This window comes from Anthonomus grandis, chromosome 15, assembly GCF_022605725.1.
Source record: "Anthonomus grandis grandis chromosome 15, icAntGran1.3, whole genome shotgun sequence".
NCBI classification, from domain to species: Eukaryota; Metazoa; Arthropoda; class Insecta; order Coleoptera; family Curculionidae; genus Anthonomus; species Anthonomus grandis.
In genome coordinates this window covers 14,752,342-14,770,723 of record NC_065560.1, presented here as the reverse complement: position 1 = coordinate 14,770,723, position 18,382 = coordinate 14,752,342, and the positions used below count along the sequence as shown (strand labels likewise).

At 32.1% G+C, this 18,382-nt stretch overlaps 1 protein-coding gene across 1 annotated transcript in view; it reads right to left on the bottom strand.

Moving 5' to 3' along the window:
• Positions 1-200: 200 nt before the first annotated feature.
• Positions 201-18,382, bottom strand: part of LOC126744910 (uncharacterized) — a 50,034-nt gene continuing 31,852 nt past the window's right edge. The window contains exons 5-10 of the mRNA XM_050452502.1: positions 17,609-17,738; positions 11,737-11,892; positions 11,519-11,663; positions 966-1,156; positions 716-916; positions 201-652 (exon numbers count right to left, since the gene is read on the bottom strand). Of these exons, the coding sequence (XP_050308459.1) occupies positions 419-652; positions 716-916; positions 966-1,156; positions 11,519-11,663; positions 11,737-11,892; positions 17,609-17,738 (1,057 nt within the window). The 3' untranslated portion in view covers positions 201-418. The remainder of the gene's footprint in view (positions 653-715; positions 917-965; positions 1,157-11,518; positions 11,664-11,736; positions 11,893-17,608; positions 17,739-18,382) is intronic.

Below are 18,382 nucleotides of genomic sequence, written 5' to 3'. Positions count from 1 at the left end.
AAATTTTCATCGAAACGAATCGAGGCGACTGAAGGTGTTGTGCGCCAAATCCATGAGGGCGCCACTAGCGATGCTTCAATAGCTTATGCTGTCTTTACTTTATTATATTGATTGAATAATTTGAAATAAGAACAAATTATTTACACACAGTTCAAATATTCATTAAACTCGAGGGTTGTTGTATAAAAGAACGAGACTGCTATTTTTTTTAAATTTTATTCAAACACAATAAATAATAAAATTAACAACGATGTAAAAATCTTCCTAAAATATCTTAACACAGTCCAAAATATAATTACGTAAATCCTAATTTATAAAAACAATGACTTTTTTAATCTTATAATTACTTGTTATTTTGATGAAGTTAAAATTGTCATAATTTTAAATGCACAAACACAAAAAATAAATAAATAAAAAATTAACGTAAACGTGTCGAAATCGTTTCAATAAGAGCATCGACTCTCTCGCTAACTCCCTTAAAACTTGCCGGATCCGGTCCGATCATTTGGATTAATTGGGGCACTTCTTGCCTGGATACTTCCGCAAATTTAGATAAAGCTTTCATACAACGGAAAAGTTGCTCTTCCGACGGTTTTGTTGAAAAGTATTGCAGAATGGCCATGGTAAGTTCTACTGCTATATCATCAAAAACCTGTTTAATTAGTTCCTGTTACATTTAAACGAGTTTAGGTAAAAAATAGTCGCTTAAACTTACCACAGTTTTTACTTCCTTGGCGGCCAAATTATAAATAATGGCTGAGCCTCTGTCTTGCAACACCACATTTTCAGATAACAAGCAATGCACCGCAACTTTGGTGGTCACCCTTATGTTGCTAATTTGTTGATTGTTAAATGGCCACTCGGAAATATATAATAGCCATTCCGAAGAGCTTAAGTTTTCAAACATGTTCGCCATCTAAAAAGCCTTGGACGTTAATGTGAAAAAACCTTTTTAATCGACTTACAAACAAAGCCAGGGCTTCTTGTTCCTCCTTACTCAACCGGTCAATTTCGAAAGCATAATTCATCAGAACGTGGTCTTTTCTATCGGAGTGCAGGACAAGAATAATGTCGTCTTTTAATGCCGCCATTGCCAAGAGTTTCAATATTTTTACACGCACTTCAACTGGTAATTGTTTATCGTTCAATAATCTATCTGGAATAATTAAGATTCATATTACTTAAAATTAGAATTTGAGAATTTAATAAAATGTCAAGGATATATTTTTAATGAGAAATTTCAGAGAACGATTTTACACAATTGTGAATTTTATACAAAGGATCCTAAAATCATAAGTTAATGAAACTGAGGTTAACTGAAGTCTAGTCAGACCTAAACATCCTTTTTCAGGATACTTGGCTTAATACCTTTGGCACAGATTTACAGAATACAGCAGATGATAAATCTCTGTTGGCGAATTTTAAAGTATAAAATATTTTAAGTCGTATAAATAATTTTATTAAATACTGGAAAGGAAAGTTATCACATGGGTGAGTAAAATTAATACTTTTCATTATCTCGAAATATTAACTTATTAACTCATCTTTTGGAAATAACGTCGTTCTTCCACCACTGTGGCTGGAACAATAAAGATATACACACTTATACCCCCCCATTTCAACAAAAATAATACAAAAAAAATATTTAAAAAAAATACAAATATATTATTTCAATTTAATTATTAATCATAAACACGATTACTACGCAAAGAAAATTAGAAGCACGCGGCGCGAATGCTTGCAGCAAATTAAACCCCTTGCCATCGTACTAGGCGGGTGATGGAAATCCATCACCCGCGGAGGCGTGTCTGAAGTCTGGCGCTCGCACGCGTATTTTCGATCAGTTTCGCATCTGTATTCTGTAAATCTGTGCCTTTGGGTGTAATCTTGAACAAGAGTTTTACATTTATAGGTCATATCTAATTCATTAAAAAAGTATGATGGATTCAGTTTGCAAAAGCTTTCGAAAAAATCGTTGGCTCTATTAATTGGTTATACTATCTTAACCAAGCTGAAAAACGTAAACAAGTCGATGTGATATAACTGGATATATCAAAGGTTTTTGGTATGATTGACTTTTTTGGTGATTGAGTATGATTTACTTCTTTTTAAAATATTTAATATATCATTAGTGTGTATTTCATTTGTAATCAATGTGTATTTTTCAAAGACATTTCTGGTTACTTCTAAATACTTAAAGGATCAAATTTAGGAACTTTGCTATTTTCTGTTTTCTTTAATAATAGTGGTTTACTATTAACAAGTTTTATCATATTACTCACACATGATTTAAAATTTATTGCTAACATAAAAACTACAAAAGATTTATTTATGCTTAGTTAATAAACTCTATAAAACGTAGGGATCCTATTTACAGAGAATTTAAAAATCGGGCTATAAAAATAAATATAACAAATATAGAACTTTTAATAAAGAGAATAAAGCAAATTTATTATAAAAATAAACTAAATACTCACATAAGCAGACCAAAAAAATATGGTCTACAATTATTGAATATGTCAAAAAAAAAGTATGAAAAGTATGAAAAGTAAGTAATATAACAACTTCTGGTATTGAAAACATTTTATCTGACAATAGATTACAAATAAATTATAAATTTGTGAAATAAGGTAAAATGAAAATTCTACAGTCTCCCTCCACTTATTTATTAAAAATAATTCAGTCTTTATAATTCCCGACATGTTTCGGTCCATCATCAAAGGAGAAAAAGTTTAAGATTAGCATCAATTATTATACACACCAAGGTTTGAGTCCATGTCAACAAACCCTTTATATATTATTGTTATTATTTTAAACTGTAGGATTGTTATTTTACCTTAATCTACGGCCCCACTGTATGTAAGTATGAACTATTTCTTAATAATTTGTGAAATGTTTAATGAACACTATACCCAAACAAGCCAAAAGTTAGTTAATAAAAATAAAATTATGGAAAAAACAAAAGCAAAATAAAGGATACAATATGCCACCCAAAAAATTAGAGTTCTCTGGAATGGATGATACAACTGCAAAAACTCTTTCAGAGGGAGTCTGGAGGAACGCACCAAACTCCAGGTCAGTATTATACACGTGGAAATAATTTTAACACTCATACTATATACTCATACTCGCACAAGGAAACCCACCTCCATAGAAAAGTTTTACAGGACGGCTATGAAAAAGTGGCATGAGTTCTCAAATGAGCATACCCGAAAGCACCGACTACACAAGCACACGAGACGAATAGGAGTAGTTGTAAATGGAAGGCGGAAAAAAGATCGCTCCCGCGTTGAAAAACAGCAGAAAATAGCAAACTGAAACTCAATATTCCGTTATTTAAAGTAATACAAATTTTCCGATTGCACAACGTTAAAAATTAGCTAAAAATCTATAAGAATGAATAAATTAAAAATTGGATTTTTGGACGCTTAGATGGATTTCGTCGTGCGGCGCCACATATGTTCTTTATTCATACAATTCTCACTTGTTTTTAAATTATAGCATAATTAAAATGTTTTAAATAGTATACCTCTTCTTATCACAAATGCTGTTAGTAACAAATGTTTGGTCCTTTTTGTTGTTCTGTTAGTGTCAGCATGTTTGATGCATTTGTTTTCGAAGCTAGATTAGTTTTGATTTAATCTTAGAACATTGAAAGGCCTTTCAATGTTCTAAGGATTTAATAATCTTTTTACTATTGTCCTCTCACTCTCTGATGATAAGGATTGCCTAACTCGTACAATATTAACGGACATGCGCAACATAAGATCAAAAATTAAAACTGTAATTAATTTTACGGGCTAATTCACACATGCGAAATAGAAATGAAAACTCAGGATCCACCGGCGCCGCGTAAACTGTAACATTATATATCAACCACCTGGAGAGATTTAAAACAGCTCCTTTCTTCGTTTCCTTGGAATCATGTATGTTTTAGGACCAATCCTTCACATTGTGAACACACGAACGAGATTTCAGAGGTGATTTTGGCAGATATCGAAGCTTATATTCCGAACCCCTTGAAAAGCTGTTCAGACAGCAAACCGTGGTTCAACAAAAGTTGCACCAAGGCAGTAAACAACAAAAAAGCAACCTTAGAACATTGAAAGGCTAGAATTAGTAAACAACAACTTTGTTTGAGTCCAACATGTGCACAGGGGCAAGAGGGGTGTTTTGTTTACAAACATATTTGCCGATTCTCTGTTGTCAAGTCGACGCAAATTTCCAACGGAGGAAATTTTTAGCTATATTTTAACAACCATTATAACGTTAATTTAATTTATTTGTGTTGTATTTTATAGGAAAATTTAAAATAAAAAGTTTAAATACTACAATTAACCTATTTTAAGAATAAATATAATATCCTTAAGCAAAAAAAAAACAAAATTATTAACATTCTTATCCCTAAAACTGCTTCTAAAAAATTTGAAGCGACAACACCGGAGCTTAATCGCCTGAGCCATACGCGTAGTGTCATCTGTCAAACGGCTTTTTGTTTACTTTCGTTGATTTTATGTTTTTTTTTGTTGTTTTGGCAGAAAGAAGGCATACCTAATACCCATGTACCTATCTATGTATAGTTATGTTTTTTTAATATAGACATTAGGTAAATAGATGAAATTACTAATTTTTTATTGCCTTTAAAGAATTTTGAAATTTATTTAGATATTGATATCTATGTATAAAGTTAATTTTGTCTTTCCCTAAAATTTGGTCGATAATTTTTTTTTGTTTTACCATATTGCAACTTACAATAATATATATAGTAATTGGCACCACATATTAATTCATTACTGTAATTTTTTTTGCTTTTTGATTAAATATCAAATACTTATTATAGACTGCCTAATATATGCCCAAAGGGAACAATGGATTTCATTAATGGAAATCAACACAATTAAACGGAACATATTTGTTTGTTCAGATCACATCCTTAGAAGTGATTTCTTATATAAGGAAGATAATATTATCAGTAGCCAGACTATAAAACAAATCAGCTCTACCTCAAAGATAATTTTTTTAAAATATATTTTTCTAGTATAAAAAAATCATCATAAAAAGGATTAGTGTTACTCATATAAGCTTTATTTATAACTAATACCCTGACTCTGCCAAGGAAAAGGTAAAAATACACTCAAAATAGACTACTAGTTTTTTGCCATGTATTATCCTATTCTATATATCTTATTTGAGCACCAGGACTAAGACAGGCAAAAAAGTTTATAACCACTTCTACAAAAAGAGCTGAACAGCTCCTAGACATGAACAGATCAGACATCAGAACAGCAGTCGGACTCCTAACCGGTCATTGCCCAGTGAAATATCACCTAAAGGCAATAGGTATAACAGAGGACGACCAATGTAGATTCTGCAGCAATGCCACAGAAACGGCAGAACACCTGCTCTGTGAATGCCCGACCCAACTCTGCAAGAAGCTCAAGTACCTGGAAGGGGTACAACCAACACCTCAAGAAGTGGGACAACTACCTCCCAAAAATATAGCTTTGTACGGCAGAAGTCTAAGACTTTTTGAGACAAACTAAGACAAGTAGAGTTATGCACAAAATATCTCACAGGTAGCAGTGCTGAGCGGCGGATCAGCCGAAACGACTCCCTTCTCAATCTACAATATATCTTATTTAAAAGTGATGTAGTATTTTATTGTGTTATATTTGTTTAATATTAAAATATTTAATATTAATTAAATGTATGATATTACAAAGATTCTTTATAGTAGCATACATTTTATTGATCAATTGGATTATCATAATACATTTTTTTAATTTTGGTAATACTATATTTGTATGTATATTATTCTAGGGTAAAATCAAAATGATATCCTGAGGACCTAAGCACTGATGATTCCACCGTTTTAAAAGCTAAATCACTTGTCACCAAATTAAGATCCAGAAAAAAAAATAAAGAAAATTAAAATTCGAAGATTGCAACAAACAAATTTGCGCCAAAGAAATTGAATTAGATCTCAAGTCATTATTAAAATACTTAAGAAATAATAACATGATTTTCAAAAAATGTTGGGCAACATACTACATATTTTATTTGACTTGTAAAAGTACTTGTTTGTATATTACTACTAATAAACTATCTAATCTATTGTACATAGTCTTTATTCTTAGGTAAGCTTTGTTTTTTAGTATAAATTAATATGATATAATAATTGGTATTAGGAATTATATAGGTCACTATTAAATGTCTCAAAACCATTATATAGGCTAAATACTCATAATAAAAATCTTATAACCTACAAAAAACCTGCAACTCCTTCACAATTTGAACATCCTTGTAGTTTTAACTTTTTCCGCTGAAGCAATACTGTCTCTTTGAAAAAGTCAGCACCATAGAAGTATATATTATGTGATATAAGTAAGTGATGTAAAACTGAGTTTTGTCCAATATAACAATAACAATAAAATTTTGCAAAATGTTAAAAATTTGTGTCTTAAAACATAATTTATTAAGAAATCTATAATATTATATTAATAAAATATTTAATTTCCTTAAAAATGCTTTGACAAAAATGCTGCCTTTTATTAGGACCTTCCTCTAATGAAGTCCATTAAAAAAAAAACACATAAATAGGTCATAAATGGTAATATTACTTATAGTCAAACTCTTTAATAATTAATAAAAATTTATCAGGTAAATATTTGTTGACGACGTCACTGGTAAAGAGTGCTTGTATCGGTGATATCAACAATGCGTTCGAGCGGCGTTGCGATGCCATTACCGTTTTCTCGTTTCTTCGTACTTTATTTTCATTTATTTAAGGTATAATGACTTCAATATATTCGATATCTTACCAAATTTATTTTAAAAAAATGCTTGATATTTTATTAAAGGGGAGCAGTAGTATTGTTTTGTGCCTTCGGAAACAACTGAAAATTTTTATGCTATTATAAAGTGATTTTTGCCATTTCTCTATAAGCATTTGGCATCATTGCATCAGAGATGTTGCAAGCAAACAAACCTGCCCATAGTTCCACGGCATGCTACTTCTAGCCTTTCAATGTTCTAAGAAAGCAACTTATCGCAAATGGCGCCAAGACCCAAGCCCTGCAAATCGTGTTAACTTTGTTGTCTTGAGAAAGGCGTGCAAGCAGACGATCGATACCTGCAATGAAAAATATAATGAGAGAGTGAAGAACAAACTTCCCAGTTGCCCAAATGGATTAAGAGAGTACTGGTCTATAGCAAATGCATTGGTCAAGGTTTATATAGCTCAAAAATTCTACGATTGACTAGGAAAGATGGTTTCAAGAATGACTAGGCTAATGGCTCCATGTAAAAGGCAGACTTGCTGGGTCAGATATTTGCAACAAACTCTACCGTAGATCCACAAGGCAAAACACCACCGACTTTGCAAAGAAAGGCTTCTTTGATGACAGAAATAGTCTTCCGTCACAGAGATCTTGAAAAAATTCTTAAAAGGCTTGAATCGGCCCCATCGGCCCTGATGGAATGTGGCCGATAATTTAAAAAAGTGCACGGTGCTGGCACTACCGATGTGCCAACTGTTTTCTCTTTCATACAAAAGAGGTCTCTTTTGTATGAAAGAGATACCCAAAATGTATGATCTTGATACCCAAGAAAGGAAAAAAACGCCGTCTATTACCGTCCGATTGCTTTAGTCCCGGCAATCCAACATCATTAGCAATCTTCAGTATGATTATCGAAAATACAGATCTACTCGCGATCTGTCGGCCTGTCACGCATGTTTGGACCGAGAGTATCGACTATCGAGAAATATGGTGAATCCCGTGCTAACTCAAAATATGGATATTTCAAAAGCATTCAATAGGGTCTGCCTTAAAAACCTCTAGACAAGTTTGTCTAAGAATATTTTTATGCTTTGCCACCAACTCTCGTTGCTTGGCTAGAAAGCTTACTCGAGAACGAGGGATGCATCTTGTCCCCAATCGTTATATATCAATAACCTGCTCGACAAGACTTCTAATCCAATTTACAGCTTTACTGGTGGCAGTACATTGGTATCTTCCTTCAAGTCGCTCAACCAGATGACTTCAGCCGACTCCACATGCGATAGGCACTGCTAGGTATTTACTACTTATGCCGACCTTAACATCATTTTCAAGTGTGGTGAGCTCATTCTGATTGAGTTTAACGCAGCTAAGACTCAGGCTGTTAAATTTTCAAAGGAAGTTGCCTCTGCCGCCCTTTATTACGTCCTACTAAGCCTTATTTGCTTTGGTGCTATCTTCGTCAGTTCGCTTGTTAGACGTGGAGGTTAGAAGCAATATCTACTTAAAAAAAGGCCATACGTCTTATAGGAGATCCAGAGATACCTGAAACTTTCCACAGTTTTGCTCAAAGAAGGGAGGTTGCGGACCTGACTCTATTTTATCGATGCCATCACGGTAAATGCACCTAGAGCTATACACGCAAGATCTCGATAGGCAGATGCGACTCATGAATATCGAGTGCATCTGCAGACGCCTAGATCGTCGCTATATCGGGAGTACTTTTTATGCACGGCTGTGGAATCAACTTCCAATGCTGTTTCCCGATTATTACAACTTCCAGAACTTATTAACTATTGTTGAACCATTTGCTGGCCTTTACTCATAATTTTTCTCCGAGGGGTGGGAGCTGAAATGCTTCATGAATGCCCTAAAGGTAAGAAGCTTGACCTTCTGGAGAAAATGGAAATTACAAAAGCTAAAAAGAGTCTTGTTCTCGTGTGTGTGAATGACGTGTTTACTTTCGAATCTAATTTAATTTAGCTAAATATCGTTTAACATTTTCCTTGTAGTAACTTTCTTCAATTTACATTGGCTAACGTGTTAAGTTGTTTTAGCATTAGGTCCGTATAGCCGATAGGTTTTACACTTATACTTCTAACCTAGTTGTACCGGGTTAGATTCTCGTTGAGTCTATGTTGTTGCGTTCCACTTTTTAATTTTTTATTTTTTGCTTTGTACAATTATAACCTTAAAATTATTGTTTATTTATGTACTGTGAAGTGTGTGGATGGCTTCTAAAGGTTTTTATTGTTTTATGTAAGTTTTTAGTTTTTTGTTTAAGTAATATTTTTATTTTAGGCCTGATGATGCTCTAATTAGAGCGAAACACATGTAGCTCGTTTTATTAGATGTTGTGAGACCGTGACTTTGTGTTTTTCTTTGTTTTTCGTCAATTTTGTATGTTGGTCTCTTAGAGAATAATGGATGAGATTTTTGGACAGTGATCCAAGTACTGATTTTATCCTATTCTCGGTTGATACTACTTTGGGGAAGAAGGCCGGTACACTTACTGATCTTCAGATGACACAGGACAAGACGCAGTTGAGACTTGCTAATTGATTTTATGCTAATCAATTAAGCATGATTCTTAATAAAAAACTGAATTGAAAAAACTATTTGTGACTAGTCGTAATTTGAATTTTGAAACAGGATTTTGCAAATGAATCAGTTACTTTTCTGATCATTAAAATTGATTCGAAACTTATCTGGAAGGGACATGTTGATTACTTATGTCCGAAGGTGTCTTCTGGTATCTTTGCTCTTCGAAACTTAGTCCATAGTGTATATACTAAGGCTGTTTAGTCAGCCTATTTTACATGTGTTCATTCAAGAATATCATATGGAATTCTTGTTTAGGGTCATGGAGCTGATGCAAAGCGTATTTTCTCCACTCAAAAGCAATAAGAATTCTTTAAAATTAAATTATAGGGCTGACTGTAGAGTACATTTCTGTAAGCTTAACATATTGGCCGTTTCTTACATATATTTCATTGTCTCTTGCATGGTAAAACGAACATTCATATACAATCATATACACACTGTATTTCACAGAATACATCGCATTAAAACTTGTCCTTCTTTTTATGAGCCACTGTTCTACAATAAATTGCCACTTCACATTAAAATGTTGCCTCTTATTGAGTTTAGAACAAAATTAAAGCAATACCTTGGATCTAAGAGTTAGATTCACACTCTAATCTTGTGAATTAATGGGTAATATTGATCGTTTAAGGCTCTAATATTGACTTGTGTAAACTCTGTTATGTAGTATTAACACCAACAAACATCTTATCTTATCTTATCTTATCTATGTACATAAATACACAAAAATTTCCTTGAGTATACTACATTATATTGCTTTAGTTGGAATGGACACTCCAAAAGTCACCTTAACCCGACTCCATCTATTAACATATTTTTGTTTTCTTTTGGTCACTTTTAGCATGGTACCTTAAAACTCTAGGACATGCAGATTGCTTTGTGATACATTGCATTTGACGCAACGAATTAATATAGTTATGAAATTTAATTTGAAATGTTCTTGTATTTTGAAAGTATTAGCAAGTTTTACCAATATACACGGTTTAAAGCTTTTTTTTTTAATTTTTTTAAATTTATAAGTGGAATAATATTGATCCAATTTTTGGGATAGCCAGCAAAAAAAACATATTACAGAATAGATATTTAAATATACTAATAAGGAGCGGCTATAAGATCCCCCTAATCTAAGCAAGCAGTACTATCGCCAATCGAAAAATTTAATAAAATTGCTTAAAAGTCTCATCAGAAAAGTGCTTATAAAAGTTTGACAAAAATCTTTAATGAAATAAGTGAATTGTTAGAAATGTCACAGCAATAGATATTTAAGTCTTTCACACATTGAATAGTGCCTGTATTTGATTCAAAGCAACTTTCCTAGGAGTATATTCGACTAATTTTAATTTTAAAAGTTCAATTCTATGTCGTTTTAGGAATATTGAGCACGTTTAATGCAAAAAATCTAATCGGTACAGATTTAATTATTCTAATGACTTTTGTCAGCTCTGAAGGGTACGAAAACTGTGAGTAACGTCGGAATTCATATTTACATTACTGAATAGAAATTAACTGTCTCGACGAGATTTGCTTCTTCAACAAAATGTGAACAAAAATTGAAGTCTATTAAGGGTTCGGTAAAATTTACAGATAATCTGACTCTATTAGACTTCTCACTCGACCGTAATTATAATGAAGAGGTGTATAAAAAACCACCTCAAAATGAAGGCGATCTCTGATCAATTAAGGAGCCTGTAAGGGCAGTTACTCCAATAAAATAGAAACATTTTATACGAGAATTCGACTAATGGAAAAGGAATATATTCCTAACTACCTAATTCACGTTCCAATTATCGTATAACTTACTTTGTTGATCAATTAAAAAATGCCCTATGTTTGTATGACATTATGAATTGAATGGGAAAATAAATTTGTGCATTATTGAAATCTGCTATATACCTATAAGATTTATATTTTAATATTATTTTATATTTTATATATCACGCTGAAAGAAAAAAGTATAGAAATGGGAATCGACAAATGTATATCTAGTAAAAAAATTTAAGGAAAAAAGCAAAATGAAAAGAAAGTGACCAACGTCACAAAATGAGGTTTGTTGTGAAACTGCTCGTTGGCATACCGAGTGACTAGTAAGTCAATCAAAATATTAAAGTGATACATTTTATTTAAATATTACTCACTCAGATAATCCAAAAACCCGTCGCTCAATGCCCAGCTTCCCTCTCCGCCGATCATATATTGCTGTAGCTCCTCAGTAGACTTTTGTTCCTCAGAATTCAGTTTTCCATCGATCAGGGCTACCAATCCATCAAATTCCTCTTTAACCTAATAGCACAATACATTTTAGATTAAAGTATAATTAATTGAAATTCTTAAAATAAGAAGTATTAAAACCTACATCTACTAGGTCTTTGAAGACAATCGGAGGATCCCTGGCTTTCTTTTTTTCTTCTTCCTCACGCCTCTCCTCTTCCTCTAAAGCGAGGGCCTCTTCTGAAGGAAGGGGTTCCGATCTGCCATTTACCGGTGCCTCAGTGTCCGCCATTGGAATATCCTTGCAATAATAAATACAATTTTGCTATATAATACAATTTATAAAATTAGAGAAAAAATGCAAATATGGAATATGCTTGTAATATAGAATACCTCGGTATTCACTAAACCAATTGACGCCCTCTGTACAAAAACGACTAAACTTTTGAATGTTAGTTTTTAGAGCCCTTTTTGGGAGGAGACCTGCCACGCGCAGTTTCAGTATGGTTTCTGTTTCTGAATTTCTTGTGCTGTCAATTTTTAATTAAGCTAAGTGAATATTGTCATCTTTTTTAGTGCATGTCTTTATTTAAATATTTGTTACGATGTCCCACGAACTTAATAAATATACCTGAACTGCCAATTTAATAAAAAGTGAATGACCACTACTAGGGAGTCGCCATTTTGCGCGATTGTGTCCTTTCAATGTTGGTCACTCTGACAAATGTCAGTTGTGTCAATTGTATGGAAATAAAACAATTAAAGTTTTTGAGAGGTTATGTTTACGAATACAAAATAGAACGTTACATTTAGTTAAGAATTTAACATAGTTGCGTTAGATCTGTGATTTTCCTTGTACTTCTTTAAGAATATTGTTAAAATTTATGAAAGAAACTAATCCTCACCTAAAATGAGACAAAATTTCAATTAACTTGGGATAGATGCTTGCACTTTAATATTTGTTTTATTATTCTGATAAATTTGAATCTTATAAAGCCTAATACCATGAAAATGATGATCTTCATTTAAATTTTTGCTTGTATTTACTCAACAAATTCAGTAAAAAACACTTTTATTTTTTACTATTACGACTTTTACTTTCCTTCTATATACAGTATTTCTACATTAATAGGTACAACCATTTATAAATATCAAAATATAGATGATTTTATGAGGGTTTATATAGTAATAAAATAAAAAATAGCAAGGGTTTATGTAGTAAAAATAAAAAACTCTATATATTATTCTATCATAAATAACACGGACAGACAATTCACAATAATTCGGTTTTGAGAAACAGTGCAAACACGTATTAAATAAGGACGAAGCTAAATCGCCTGTGGCAGACGATAGACCCAAGCGTCGTTTAAAAATCACCAAAAACTAGGCAATCCGCTATACTCACAATTGAGAATGTTATTTAGAATCAGTCATATCGAGTGATCGTGTCGAGATTTTAGTGCCTAATGTTTATAAAATTATTAAAATTCATACATAAAAAGTCAAAATATTGACATTTTGCTTACAGTAGTGCCTGGAAGAAATTAAATAATTTGTCTCTTATTGGCAACTCAATATCTTGATTTCTAGTGGTTAAAATGATGTTATTATTGATTTCTAGGATAAGCAAGGGCTTTTCAAGTAACTACTGAAAAAATTATTAAAATTCATACATTAAAAGTCAAAATATTGACATTTTGCTTACAGGAGTGCCTGGAAGAAATAAAATAATTTGTCTTTTATTGGCAACTGAATATCTTGATTTCTAGTGGTTAAAATGATGTAATTATTGATTTCTAGGATAAGCAAGGGCTTTTTAAGTAACTAGTGAAAAAATTATTAAAATTCATACATTAAAAATCAAGATATTGACGTTTTGCTTGCAGGAGTGCCTGGAAGAAATTAAATGATTTGTCTCTTATTGGCAACTAAATATCTTGATTTCTAGTGGTTAAAATTATGTAATTATTGATTTCTAGGATAAGCAAGGGCTTTTTAAGTAACTACTGAAAAAATTATTAAAATTTATACTTTAAAAGTCAAGATATTGACGTTTTGCTTACAGGAGTGCCTGGAAGAAATTAAATGATTTGTCTCTTATTGGCAACTAAATATCTTGATTTCTAGTGGTTAAAATTATGTAATTATTGATTTCTAAGATAAGCAAGGGATTTTTAAGCAACTACTGAAAAAAATATTAAAATTCATTTATTAAAAATCAGATATTGGACATTTTGCTTACAGGAGTGCCTGGAAGAAATTAAATAATTTGACTCTATCTTCAGTTCTTGTGGCTAATAAGTTGTAGTAATTGTTTTCTAGGATAATCTATCCATAAACAATAAAAAATGGTTATTCCACATCATATGAGGTATCACGAATATGTCGAAGAGAATTTTTTTATTAGGCCGCGTGACTCATGTACGTGTCACGCGAATATACATTTTTAATTATCGATGTTTCTGCAAAAGGAACTTCAAATATTGAAAATTTAAACTTCGGTCAACAATTTATCAGAAAAAAAATTATTCAATTAAATTAATCCAAGAAAAATACGAAAAATAATACAATATTTTATATTTTCATTCATCGATAACTCTAGGAAATACTTAATTTTTCAAAAAAAAAGATCAATAACTCTAGACCAAAAAATGTACACTAATATTTTGCAAACATTTGTCTTGTCGGGCCACGTGACTCACATACGTGTCACACGTACAACACTTTTTTTGGACCTGTTATAGAGGAAATTATTCGTATAAGTGCACACACTTAAAAAGTGTCGAAAGTCGGAATCCCAATAATGGTTGAAAAACAATGACAATGAAAAAAATTAATTTAGTTCGTGACAGGTCATACGTCAAACAGCGTCATTCGTCAATCAGCGTCGTCAACTCTATTACCGTAATTTAATATATTTGTTGTTGGCAACACTGAAAATGTTCAAAGAGTAACCAACATCAAGGGACACAACCTCTATAAAAATGGCGGCCACCAGGCAGTGGTTATTTTTGTGTATCATGGCCATATGCATTAGCAGTCCAGGTATATTTATTAAGTTCGTGGGATGTCCCTCTATATAAACTATAGTTTAAGATACTATTAATTTTCTTTAATTTTTTTTAATACTTCTAACCTCAAATATTAATGTTGTTAATATGGAACACTAGTAATCCATATCTGCACCACGTTTTTATTTATCGTGTTACTATAGAACTTGAATTTTTTTAGAATGCCACGAACAACTATCCGTCGGTTATCTCAAAACATAAAACCTATGGGGTTCCTGGTACAATGCTCTTTCGTTTGAGTCAAGTTAACACAGTTCCACCAGATCAGGCTGCAACAACAAAATTTGTTGTTTGAGCTGGAGAAGGTATTAATTTATTATACTTCAAAAAAAGTCAAAATTTTACGCTCTTACAATGATAAATATGAGGCGCATGGCATATCAGTAAGTCATAACAAATAAAATAGAAAAAAAACCCACGGTTGCTGTATCATGATTATCAGACAGAGCAGGGATCGACTTATTTTTAAAACGACATCAAACATTGTCAGTAAGGAAGCCAACCAAAAGAGTTCATGCGTTTTTGACCTTCTTAAAAAACAAACGCCCTTTTCCCCAAATAACGTTTACAATGTGGACGAAACAAGTGTGACAATTGTATAAACTAAGGTATCGTCAGTTATAGGGCTTAAAGGCAAGTTGTTCCGCTTTTGCTATCTTTTTGGAAGTTTCCTTTTAAATAAAGTTGTATACGCTATTTCTTCTTCAACCAAATTAGAATCAGATTCTGAGTCTAATAAATTAAGCAAATACGGATACAGCATAGAAAATAGTAGGACCCTATCTAGTAGAATTGCGTTTCATCTAAACCGGGTGCACGATAAACTGCGTCTTATCTTCCGCATAACCTAGGCACGCAGTTTACTTTAGGCCTGGCAGTTCGCTTCATCCTGCGTCACTTCACGTCACACGCGACTTAACGTTCGCCCGAGAGTTGCAAATCGATCTGGTAGGGTGCAATCTCATATTTTCACTTAGTACTTTTGCCACTTTATCGAGTCCACTAAACCAACTCAAGGAAAAAAATTCTATCCTGTTAATACTTGACGACTATGACATGACTATGACAAAAGTTCAGTATAGTGAAGAAATTCATATTTCGATCCCTCAAAATCAACGAGCTCTTACTACTTTTGATATAATGAAATTATTTGAAGTTTACGAAAAAGTTCAGACATTTACAATAGCTGCTAGCGGTTCTCGCGTCTTATATGAAATATGTTTTTTTAAACTAACTTTGTTGCTGCGGAATAAGAAGCATATAAAAGAAAAATTACTGTTAGCTTCCAAGAAGTCAAAACAACAAAAACCTCTACTGCGCCTATCAACCAAGCCTCAGCTGCACTTCTTGCTGCTCCTGTCAAAGAGGCTTCATCCTATACACTTTTATTGCATCTGTCGATGAACCCTCATGCTCTAGAATGTCACTCAAAAGCAATACACCTGTCAGAATTTAAGCTGTTGACCGAGATGAAGATCAGACCTTTGTCTCAGAAACTGGTTTAGATTTAATTTATTCACTCAAAACAAACCAGCAGTTTGTTTTACCGTTTAAAATATCGCCCGTCCCAGACACAATCCAAAAAAAAAACAACAGAGGACGCAAGAAAGTTAGACCTACTTGGATTATTACGTCACCTTACAAAAAAGAACTAAATGAGTCAATAAATAAAAAAACTGAAAGAGAGACAAAAGTGTGTGGGGTTAAAAGAAAACCATCAGAAAAACTGTTGAAACAAAAAATAAATGTTCTCAAAAACAGAAGAAATTAAAGTGCAAAATCAAACGTCCAAAGAATCAAGTTTCCACTGCTGAGTCCGAGGATTGAAACCAAGATGTGAAACTTAAGATTGAAAACAAGATGTGACGATTCTGAGAATGATTTGCAATATACAGGGTGTCCCGAAAGTAAAGGGACATAGAACAACAGTATATTCCTTACGTCAAAATAATGTTATTGAGGTCAACTTGCCTTATCCTACCTTTAATAACTGAAATACAGGGTGTCAAAGTGTTATTTAATTTATCGTTTTTTTCTCATAGGTCCTGAACTAAATGACTAACTGACATGAAATTTAAAACATACGAATCTTTTTGCAGCTCCGTATATTGGTTTGAAAAGTAACAAAATAATTTCCCTTTTTTAATATTACATAAAAAATGTATACCTTATTAAAGTCGCTAGGAGCAATTATTTTCGAAATAATCGCACTTTTAGGTTTTCATAATATGTGAATTGGTTCAGGACCAATTCAGGATAAATCAAATAATACTTTGACACCCTGTATTTCAATTACTATTAAATTTAGGATAAGGCAAGTTGACCTCAATCACATTATTTTGACGTAAGGAATCTACTGTTGTTCTACGTCCCATTACTTTCGGGACACCCTGTATATCAGGACCGATGAAACCTAATGAGAACGATGGTCAATGCATGTTTTGGGGGAATGCTGTTTAATGTTTTCATCCGATTGCAGGGGAGAATTATGGGTGCAGTGTTTGATGTGCTCAATGTAGACGCATAATAATTGCGCATGCGCCGAAAAGGAAGAGTATTTTGCGGCTGTTGCAAGAAATATGTCATTCTAGAAGTTATAGTTACATTTAATTTTTAGAAATCATAACTTAGTTTTTGTTAAGTATTTAAGGTATTCCATATTTTAACCATCTTTTCTAAAGCATACGCATTGTAGTTTTTTTTCGAAGTATATTTTTAAAAAAATGTTTTGAATAATTACAATTATTAAATAATTTTGTTTTTACATTTTGGTGTTTATTTGTGTAAAGTCCCTTTTACCTAAATTTGGATTAATTCTATGTACTAACGAAAAAAGTGTATATAACAAAGAAAATTCTATTCCATAAATGCTTCTCCTCTACTATAATACGTCTATTTAGTCTATAATAAGTCTTTTTATTAAGAATGCGATAAAAAAATACTTACTTCTAATTCAGCAGGTATCGCACCACCTTTTTTCTGTATTTTCTTGCGTTTTTTCTCCTTTTTCCGCTTATTTTTTTCGAGTTTTTCAGTTATAGTCTTGCGACGCTGTTCCAATAGAAAACTGTTGTATCTAAGAAAAAATATATTTTTAAAAGTAGCGAATATGGGAACATTTAATTACATATTAAAAAATGCAAACATGTTGAATTCCATCGATATTTTGCCTTACCTTGTTGCCAAATTAATTTTTACTTTACGTAAAGGGAAAATTATGACTTGCTGGTTCTATAATTTAAGTCAAGCACACTCGAGTAGTATTTTAAGCGCTAAAATTGTTTATTCACTTTAAGTGCTGATCAATTTACCCACAATACGTGATTTTTTGTGTATGTATGTCTAATTTCTAGTTAATATTGCATGATATACACTTTTTCAGGGTACTTTTTTGATAGCTAGGTATTGGTGTGTAAAATAGAGGATTATTTAATAAAAATCAAAAAAAGCTAAACATGATGAAAAAAACTCTTATGAAAAAATCTTAGTTCTAACAACGCTTAACAGTCAAAGTGTTCAATTGTTTTTCTAATTAGTGCACATTTTAACTTGTGTAAGTGTAAGAAATCATCTTAATGAGATTTTTAAGAAAGACGGTTGCTTTTTATTAAATATATGATTTTATTTTATTTCTCGTAAATGTCATAACGCTTGTAGTAATTAATTTATTAAGGGTAGAAACTATGAAATAAAAATAAATAAAATAATTGCTTTTCTGAG